The sequence below is a fragment of a genome, unplaced genomic scaffold (genome assembly GCF_019419815.1).
Source record: "Pyrus x bretschneideri cultivar Hongxiangsu unplaced genomic scaffold, Pyrus_bretschneideri_v1 Contig18, whole genome shotgun sequence".
Taxonomy (NCBI): Eukaryota; Viridiplantae; Streptophyta; class Magnoliopsida; order Rosales; family Rosaceae; genus Pyrus; species Pyrus x bretschneideri.
In genome coordinates this window covers 1,864,015-1,874,501 of record NW_025999479.1, presented here as the reverse complement: position 1 = coordinate 1,874,501, position 10,487 = coordinate 1,864,015, and the positions used below count along the sequence as shown (strand labels likewise).

General features: G+C 35.7%; 1 protein-coding gene across 2 annotated transcripts; it reads right to left on the bottom strand.

The window, feature by feature from the left end:
* Positions 1-1,718: 1,718 nt before the first annotated feature.
* LOC103928973 (biotin carboxylase 1, chloroplastic) lies at positions 1,719-7,914 on the bottom strand. Of its 2 annotated transcripts, none has more exons than XM_048581916.1 (16): positions 7,624-7,914; positions 7,451-7,513; positions 6,707-7,032; positions 6,465-6,606; positions 5,652-5,750; positions 5,486-5,542; positions 4,731-4,802; positions 4,394-4,483; positions 4,202-4,261; positions 3,770-3,955; positions 3,590-3,682; positions 3,432-3,513; positions 3,087-3,193; positions 2,909-2,984; positions 2,628-2,737; positions 1,719-2,022 (listed from the first exon to the last, which is right to left on the bottom strand). In XM_048581916.1, exons 2-16 carry the CDS (start codon positions 7,493-7,495, stop codon positions 1,969-1,971), a joined length of 1,599 nt encoding a protein of 532 aa, XP_048437873.1. In that variant the 5' UTR covers positions 7,496-7,513; positions 7,624-7,914; the 3' UTR covers positions 1,719-1,968. The 2 variants fall into 2 exon arrangements, with proteins under 2 accessions (XP_048437873.1, XP_009336386.1); XM_009338111.3 differs by having other exon boundaries at positions 7,703-7,914.
* Between the last annotated feature and the right edge of the window lie 2,573 nt (positions 7,915-10,487).

Here is a 10,487-nt window from a genome sequence, read left to right as displayed (position 1 = left end):
ATTTTGATCTAAAGCCTCACACCATCGTTTATTTGAGTATGAGATTCTGATATGGAGCATCGTGCCATCTTCGTCGATCGAAGTCGGGGGACATAGATCTCGAGTTGGGATTGGGAGAGATGAGCGAGAGACAGAGAAAGAGGAGGAAGCTCGACCATGATATAGTTAGGCCGCTGCGTTGCTACAAATGTGAGTGTGATGTGAGTCTGAGAGATTGAGAATGAAAGGGAGACAATGTGTTGTGATAGGGTTAGGAATCAATGGTGTAGGTTTAAGTGAGATTAAATCAATGGTGGAAATGGTTCGGGCTGAGGGCCTGCTTCCTCAAAATTTTGGACCCACCTCGCCCTGCTTTGTGTATAGAATTTTTGGACTTGCCTGGTACCCACCCCAACCTGCGAGTCTAGTGCCCGTTTGCCCATCCCTAAACCTAGTTGTGGAGTTGTGGTGCATTCTAATTTTTTTTTCTAAATATCCTATTGTTTGTAAAAGAAAAAAAAATCTATATTATTAACAACACTAGCACTTTTAATAAGGGGCTGTTTGATAACCATTTCAATTTTAATTTTTTCATTTTTGAAATCTGAAAATTAAAGTCTTGTTTGGTAACTTACATTCAATTTTTAATTTTCAAAAAAATGAAAACTAAAATCTACTTCCTTGAGTTTTCAAAATTTGGCCTTGAGTTTTTAGTATTTAGTTTTCAGTTTTCATTTTTTTTTAAATTGAAAACTGAAAATAATTACTAAACAAAATTTCAGTTTTCAACTTTTAAAAAGTAAAAACCAAAAAAGAAAAAAAAAATAATGGTTATCAAACGGTCATAAGTTGTCACTATTTATCTTCTTCTGTTATAAAATATCTCGAGTACGAGGCTCTCAGCTCTATTACCTAAAAGAAGACCACACTTAATGGTATTGTGCCGATAGAAGATATCTCAAATTTGGGGGTTGAGATAGCAGATGTACTACAGATCCGATGGATGAAGAGGAAAACTCGACGATGTGGGTGATAAAAATCAATCTATTGGTGTTGTGGGACTGGATTAGCTTGGTGGCGTCTACACCTTCAAGTGGGCATGATGTAGAGTTGGCACTGGCATTGCAGACTTGTAAAACCAGGTTCAGAATTGTTGGCTTATAGGTAGTGGGTTTTGGTTTTTGTATTTTTCTGTATTGCTGCAACACTCATCCTCGGGGGCTCTAAAATGTATTCCAAATACTGTATTGTATTTTGAGGAAAAGCAAGCGCTTAGAGTGAAAAAAAAAAAAGATTAAACTGTATCTCCATCGAGCTTGAACTAAAAGGGCCCATTTGGTGAGCTCGTTGGAGTTAGACCTTAAAGATAGGGTTGGATTGGCAGGAATGGGTACGCAACCCTTGTGTGCGGTTAGATGACATAAACCATCGTGTTTTCCCTTGTTTCGGATTTGTAGCCAGTCTAATCCGTGTTACAATTTTTCTCACCAAACATTGGCTCCACTACAAGTCCAATTTAGTTGGAAATAGCCATCCCATCGTGCCCACCAAACAGGCCGAAGAGTGAAAAATCAATATCCTCCAACCACCAGTCATATAAAACAAATAGAAGGTGTCGAAAGTCAGAAGGATTCCATCCTCTACTTTGGAACCTGAAGAAGAATCTAGACAAAGGCAGATTAGATTTGAGTGGAGAGGAATTGGTGGAGCACTACATGTGATGTACATAAAACTGGATCTTGAACGAAACATGTTTCCTTGCTTTGCATCTTCATTTCAGCCAACAACCCAACAATTAAGTTCAACCAAAAGTCACCTAAAAACTCTACCAGTGCTGGAAGTGGAAATACCCTCATCATTTCCTACATATATGCTGAGCAGTACATGTTTGAACACCCAACAAAATACAGAAACACATCAAAATTTCAAATGGAATTCCCACATGCCAAGCATGTCCCCGACATACGAAAAAGAAAGGCTCTCATCCATCTAACCAGATGCACCAGCTAGTTCTTTGGGAGCTGCAGGCACCAAATGTTGGGGCTGTAGGCACACGAAAGGGAATAAGTAAACATAACAAAAGTTTGACAAATACAAACCCAACACCAGCACAGAAACTAGTAATCCAATAAAATGTAACCAATTTTTCTTCTCATATTAAAGATGATATCACCATTCCATCGCGTTAATGATACTAAGTTATGGATTAACGAGAAATATAATTTCTTCAGAACGAGGCGGGTGACCTAATATATCAAATGGCAAAGCCAAAGATGAACAACTTCCCAGGACATTACAATAATACTGCACGTATAGCTCAGTTCTAAATAAATTATAAAGGTAATTGTTAGTAGCACTCCAAGATAGCCATCTAGTATTCCTCCCTCCTCTTTCTTTTCTTTTTTTTTTTTTTTTTTTTTCATTTAGGAAGGAGTGTGATGATTATTGTGGAGTGTCAATAACAGCTCCCAACAAAAATTAAAAGGAATTCTTATATGACTGATTAAAACTTTAAAATCCTAATCACCTAATCAGTGTTTGAAGCCTGTTTCTAGTTGTCTTACTGCACAGAAAAATAAAATTGAAAAAGCAGAATGAAAATTTAAAGTCTCACTAGTGAACTTATCAACATTAGACTAGCTTCTTACCGCTCGTAGCTCCTCCTCGTGCTTTGGAATAAAAGCAGTATCAACTTTTCCATTTTTGAAATCCTCTATATCAAGGATAAGTTTATGATATTCGATGGTTGTGGGAACCCCTGCGGCACAAAGCCAATATCTACGTTACCAGTCATGAACAAAGAGAAAATTACATTTTTACTATCTAATTCTGGACTTAAACAAAGAAATTGGCACACACAAATTTGTTCCATATAAAGTGCACAAAAAGTAACTAAAATAGAACGATTTCAACAGTTACTTTATATTACCTGTTATAACAGTGTCTTCAAGAGCCCTCTTCATTCGTTCAATTGCCTTTTCTCTTGTTGGTGCCCATACAATCAGCTACGATAGGAAAGCATTTCCGTAGTCAGTGAAACAAGAAACTAGAAAGTTATAATTTATATTGGGCAACAATGGCTAGCAATGGGTTATTGGTCCACAAACCTTTCCAAGAAGGGAATCATAGTTTGGAGGAACCACATAATCTGGATAAACATGGCTATCCATTCTAACAAAGGGACCTCCGGATGGTAAGTAGGCTGTTATTCTTCCTGTAAAAAAGGCAGAAGAATACGAATATTTAAAAAATGAATACATAATTTCATTGGTAAGTCAATGCACACGTTATTATAGTAAAATAAATGGCAAAGCGTTAAGTGCTGGACTAACTTAGAACCTATGTCATCAAGGGTTGAGCATATCAGATAACAATACAGAAAAAGACCAAGAGTATACACAAGTGTACTCAGCAATTACCGTGGGAACCAGAACATAGCAATGTACACATACCTGGCCCAGGTCGGAATCCTTTAAAAGCATCTTCTGCATTGATACGACATTCAATTGAATGTCCTCTTAGCACAATCTCATCCTGCAGAATGAGCGACCTCCATAAGACATTGAACACAAGGTATTGTACGCATCTCCAAAACTACTTCGCTAATTACCTGTGTGTATCGGAGCTTTTCTCCCATAGCTACACGAATTTGTTCTTCAATCAAGTCAACAGATGAAATCATTTCTGTCACAGGATGCTCAACCTGTGGTTTAATTGGGGAAAAAATCTTAGTTGAACAAAAGTAAGCAAGTTCTACCAGTCAAAGCTGTCATCAAAGGATTAGTTAAACCTGAATCCGAGTGTTCATTTCCATGAAGTAAAAGGAACCTCTTTCATCCAAAAGGAATTCAACGGTTCCAACACCAATGTAACCAATTGAGGCAGCTGCAGCAACTGCTGCATCACCCATAGCTTTCCGCAATTCTGGGGTCAATGCAGGGGAAGGTGCTTCTTCCAGCAGCTTTTGGTTCCTTCTCTGTGTGATGGTTACATTCAAAACATGATAAACAATTTGGCACGTGTCATTGAATTTTACATTTCTCAGAAAAGAAAAGAGGATATACATCCTAGAGTTACTAAGAGTTGGTTACATCGTAAGGTTATAACCAATTTTGCTTCCCTTGAAGAAATTAGAACTAAAATTATATGCAGAAAGCTGTTTTCTAGAAACTACTGTAACCTTCACAGAGATTAAAGCAGACAATAAGGCCATTTAAAGTACCTGGATGCTGCAATCCCGCTCTCCAAAGTGAACAACATTTCCATATTTATCTGCTAGAACCTGTATTTACAAGAGAATCAGGAGATTGCATGTTGTCATCAAATGTCAATTAAAATCCTAATTATTATAAAATAATTCAGGATAAAAATGTATGACCGTGAAATTTTACAGTATCTTTTGCATGTACGTTACCTGAAATTCAATATGTCTAGGATTTTGGATGTACTTTTCCAAATAAACTCCATCATTTCCAAAAGCAGCTGCAGCCTCACTTTTTGCTTGCTGAAAAAAACAATCAAATCAAGGCAGAAAACTATGACATAGAAGCAAAAATATAAAGTTTGTTTACAGATAACTAGGCCAACTAAACTAAGAGCCAAACAGTACAATCAACAGGATAAACTTTTTAACAAAAAAACTTCAAATATGCCTTCAAAGATGAGTCAAAGAAATACTTTCAAAGAACAAGAACGGAAAAAGGCATCACTTAAGCAACAAAAATAGGAAGACAATGCATTGGGTGCTCTACCTGTAACAGCTTCACAAACTCCTCAGGTTCTTTAGCAAGACGCATGCCACGTCCTCCACCTCCTGCTGTTGCCTTAAATAGCAAATCATCCTTATCACTTAACAGAAACAAAGAAATAACATATAAAATTGTACATTGGTTTTCGCTAACACGAAGTAAAGGAAAGTTTCAATGAAAGCCACAATACTAAAATAATCATTGATTTCATAGGATTTATGATTAATTTATTGAAGAACTAAAATTTTCATGTCCGATTCATTCAAGTAAATAAATAACACATTAGTAAACAAGACGGCCAGATTTATTTTTTCTGCCAAATGATAGAACAGCCTCCTCCAGAAATCAGAGGCAACAATTAGAAGCCACCAACTGAAGTTTTTATTAGCAACTCTATGTTTTAAAACCTATAAAAATTATCCAGCTTCATTGAGATGGTAAATCTTTCCTAGTATAGCACTATGGCTAGGTAATTGGGTAGCGTTTTGTCATTGCTTTTCAAACACATTTAACTCTTGAGCAGCCATTCTACCAAAATAGGCGTGTATTCCCTCATTTTAGAATTGAAATGTAATTAATAATAATTATTAATATGAAAAGTTTAGTTCTTCAAACCAAACAAAGAATTTAATTTGGTACATTAATATGTTTTAACTTTAGAATTTTGGGAGTTAACATGAAGGGGTGTGCAATGTAAGATACAGTGCAAGTATAATGCGTTTTAATTAGCACGCGATCAATAAGACATGATACTTTACCTTGATCATAACAGGAAAACCAATTTCATCTGCAAGTTTGATTCCTTCTTCTGTGCTCTGTAGGGAAAATAAAAAACCGTTGAAACAAGTAATACAAAATTAATTCATAGGAGCACCTAGTTCTGGATGTGTTGAAAAGTAAAATATCTAATGTTAAAGGAGATACCTGTAGTAATCCATCACTTCCTGGTACAGTTGGAACGCCTGCTTTCTTCATTGTGTCCCTGGCAGTTGATTTATCACCCATAACACGGATGCTATCAGGCTGCAAAATGTGACCAAAATTGCAAGCATTTGTTCCACATGAGAACATGAATTAAAGAATAAGCAACTGAACAAAGAGTCATGTGCTCATATTTTCATGACCTAATAATTACTAACCACTCTAAGACATGAGAAATACAAAGAATAGAAGGTCATATAAATGCAATATAATGTATCAAAACCAATTAAAGTGTAACTCAAGAAAAAAAGAACAAGTTTTTTTTCATTCCAAGTTGAATATCTATCCATTACTATTCACAGATTGTCGATTTATCAATCTAAATTTACATGAGATTTTGGCACAAGAACATTCAATTAAGTTAGGGAGTTTGACATATAGACCCTGCCAAAAAATTTAACATACCTAAAAACTTATAAAATTTATCCGTACAACCAAGGACAAAATTCATTCAAACAGCCCAACTATTGATACATGATTTGCCAACGTATCCACATGGACTAAGCCCCTTAACTGTTAGGAAAGTTTAGACTACCGTCCTTAATTCTTAGAAAAATTTAATAAATATTTATATGGAATGTAAAAGTTTCTTAAGTCCCTATTAGTAGCATTCACATTAACTTATCATGGTTAGATCTAAAGTATTATTTTTATTTGTTGTTAAGGAAGCTTAGACATTACATTTTGAATAAAGAGAATAATATCAAACAGTCTTGGCTTGAACATTTTATGTTTCTTTTTATTTGACAAACTTACCTTAGGCCCAATAAAGTTGATTCCATGTTCTCTGCACATTTCAACGAAGGATGCATTCTCAGAAAGGAAACCGTATCCTGGATGAAGCATTGTACATTTCCGACTGATGGCAGCAGATAAAACATTTGGAACAACTAAGTACCTGTAGGAAGACAGATCAAAATGCACAGATTTAACCATTATCCTCAGTGACAGAAACTGAGACAAAGGATAAGCAAAATTTATCATAATCAACTACTTACGACTGACTGCTTGCAGCTTCACCAATACAAACTGATTCATCGGCCAATTTCACATGAAGTGCATCCTTGTCTATTGTTGAGTAAACTGCAACACAAGGTATTCCCAATTCATGGGCAGTTCTAATAACGCGAACAGCAATTTCTCCTCTGTTTGCCACCAGAATTTTTTCAGCACGACATGTAGCATGGAGAGCTCCCCCATGCTTCCTGGATTTAAAACTAACTTGAGCCCCCCGAGCTCTCTGCCTTAGCAAGCTGACTTTATTTCCTACCATAAAGCTACATTGGGAACTCCGGATCTCTCTTCTCCTCCCAAAAAATAAGCCCTGTAGTTGACATTAGAAGACCTTATTGATTTATAAATTCTATTTATCTAGGAATTCCAATTATTTACTTTTCCCAAATGAGTTAGGAACTCAGGATGTTTCAGTTATCATCTCTTTGGCAAAATTGGATAAAGAAAAAGTTAGGGATTTGATCTTTTCTACAAAAGTGAAGATACAGAAGGAACTTATCTTGCATGATTAAGAACATAAAGTTAAAGCAAACCTTCAACTAACTAACACGCATTTGCAAAGCGGATCCATCATCCATTTCGATGAATACATAAGCAAAATCATCAATCTTGGATGATTCAGTTATCAGAACCCAGCCCAATTGCAGCTAATCAGAACACAACCCAACATCCAAAACCCAGACACAATTCCGAAAATATAAACAGATATTGGGTAAAGAGGTACTTACGGGAGTCGGAGTGACAGTCCTGCAAATGGGCATTGTGGCATCCATTTTCGAAAGCAATGAGACCTAAGTAAACCCAGTTACACCAAATGAACAAAAACCAGCATAAGTGACTCGCTACCATTTCAGAACAAAAGCAAAATTTGGTATTCGAACAAATCAAAACAAGACAATACATTAGCCGGAAGAATGGGATCTTTCTGCCATTTTTAAACGATAATAATGATTCAGCAAATGCGCGTTGAGAGGGAATACCGTTTTTCAATTGTCCCAGAAGAAGAAGAAGAAGAAGAAGAAGAGTAGAGAGAATGAAGAACCACAGGCAGATGGGTTGAAGGTGAAGAAAGCAGAGCGAGTGAGAGATAAAAGAGAAGAAGGTAGGGAGGTCCGAATACTGTCGATGAAAACAAGGGGATTCGGTGATTGAAGGCTCCGCCCAAATGGGCAACAACTGAATATTTTCACAGCTCACAAAGTCGCACCTTGAAGTTTGTCACTTCATGTCACATACGCCAGTGTACCGCATGGATACTGTCTCATACAACAAATGAGTATTTGTTGACTTTCGAAGTCGTATCCATTACAGAAGGCCTAATTGGATTATTAGTTTTTGTGGTGATATAGTAATTGGAATGTAGCTAAAAAAAAAGAAAAAAGAAAGAAGGATTTAAGCTCTTGTGGTAAAGTCTGTTAGAAATTATATTAAAATTTAAAAAAATTTCAACTCTGTTAATTTTTAGCACATGAACCACATATATAATCAAATTACAGACGCAAGTATTTTAGCCATTTTCTTTCCACTTACTCAAATCAAGCCTCTTGTGACAGGTGCAAAGTTTCTTGGTGATTGGGGTGTTTTGTCCTCGGAAGCTATGGTGCTTAAGGGGAGTTTTTGTCAGGCTCGAATGATTAGCTATTCTAAGGTTATTGTTAACGGAGATTCTCTTTGGTTATCAAGCGAGTCCATGACGAATGCGCATTCTTTGTCGCTGACGTATCTCCACATTAATCACTGACATTCTGGAGCTGGTGAATGCTTTTGAGAGTATTTCTTTTAACCATGTATTTAGGAAAGCTATTTTTGTAGCTGATTCCCTTGCAAATTTAGGTCACTCTTTGACCTCTGATTGTTTGTGGCTTGCGGTGGTTCCCAAGTGTGCTAGATAAACAGGCTTTGCTTTGGGACTCTTGTTGGAATACTTGCCCTTGAGGCTGTGTTTTAATATTTTTCTCATTTTTCAAAAAAAAAAAGAAAAAAAAAAAAAAAAGGGCTTGTGAAAAATTCTTTCCCTCTAGTTCTCTGTATTTGCACCATTTTTAATGAAATTGCATATATATATTCTTTCAAAATAAATAAATAAATAATAAATATATTGTATCTATTACGAATTCAAAAATTATAGAAACAAATACCACATAAAATAAATAAGCTACTGTTATGATTGTCCCTCAAATTCCATAATTAATGAACAAATGTATAGACTATAGGGTCAATATATATAACACAAGGAATTCAAGAGGGAGGATGATTCTCTCCTCTTCTAATCTCTTCCTTTCTCTCTCCTCCTATTTAAACGGTCACGGTTAAATCACGTCAACATCTTATATTAATATTTTTATTGAGATAATAAGATAAAAAGTAATGTGTGAAATGAGAGAATGAAAGGGAAGAGAATGAGAATAGAAGGGAAGAGAATCCTACTCCATTCAAGACACTATCAGTGTCGGAATCGAAAGGACAAAGGATCCTACCTTCATTTTTCAATTTTGTGATTCACTTTGGAAAAAAGATATATCCAAAACAAATCATATACATTTGACAGGACCAAAATTGCTTTTGAATTTCTAGTATTTGATTAAAGTGTGTTTTTCACATATGCCAATCACCATTTGTTTAGTGGCACCCTGTCACTGTAGAGGTGAGGAGATAATATGTTCCATCAACGACAGAGCTAGAATTAGAAACTTGTCCTTGAAGAGGACAAATACAGTAACTACGATGATGAAAATCTATAATCTACAAACATTATAGATATATATATATATATATATATTTTTTTTTTTAAGAAAACAAACAATATTATTTATACTAAGGATGAATAGATAGGTTTAGCCTCACAAGAGACTATCAATAATGTGGTTCAAATTTGTCTTTGACGATAATCGAGCCTAATGAATCATGCTCGTCAAATTCCATTGAATGATTATGAAATTCTATACTTTTCTGCTAGAACATACTATGACAAATGTCATAGCTTAGTGAACGGATAACTACGATTTGTTTGATCTTATCTTTGGATACGTAGACAGTATAATATGAAGGTTACATGCAATAATGATATAAAGAAAGGCTAATGCGTTGTTGAATTGTTGTTTGTTTATGGTTATGTCTTGGAAGCGATGCATGATAAAGGAACAGGTACATGATGATGTTATGTGTTGATCCTGGATGTAGTTCGGGATCGGGGCAAGTCAAAAAGTCTCTTGTTGTTGGTGCAAAGTTTCTTGGTGATTGCGTTGTTTTGTACGTGGAAGCTAGGGTGCTTAAGTGGAGTCTCTGTCAGGCTGAAAGGGCTGGCTATTTTAAGGTTATTGTTGATGGAAATTCTCTTTTGGTTATCAAGTGTGTGCACGGCGAATGTGCAGTTTCCTAGCATATCTCCACCTTAATCGCTAACATTTTGGGGCTAGCGAATGTACTTTTGAGTAATTTTCTTAACCATGTATTTAGGAAAGCTAAATTTGTAGCCATTCCCTTGCAAATTTTGGTCACTCTCTGACATCTGATTGTGGCTTGCGGTGGTTCCCAACTGCGCTAGATAGACAGGCTTTGCTTTGAGACTCTTGTAATACTTGCCCTTGAGGCTTTGTGTTTTAAAAAATCGTGAAAAAATTACTCTCTCTGTATTCTCTATATTTAGACCATGTTTTAATGAAGTTGCATATATGTTCTTCCAAAATAAATAAATAAAACGCTGTATTTATTGTGAATTCAAGAAATATAAAAACAAATACCACACGAAATAAACAAGCTGCTGTT

Excerpts from the sequence above, each read along its gene's own strand:
- LOC103928973 (XM_048581916.1), bottom strand. The coding sequence starts at position 7,495 with ATGGATGCCACAATGCCCATTTGCAGGACTGTCACTCCGACTCCC. Across the intron at positions 4,262-4,393 it reads CTAGACATATTGAATTTCAG|GTTCTAGCAGATAAATATGG; the intron begins GTAACGTACATG and ends TTGTAAATACAG. Across the intron at positions 3,683-3,769 it reads AAATGAACACTCGGATTCAG|GTTGAGCATCCTGTGACAGA; the intron begins GTTTAACTAATC and ends ATTAAACCACAG.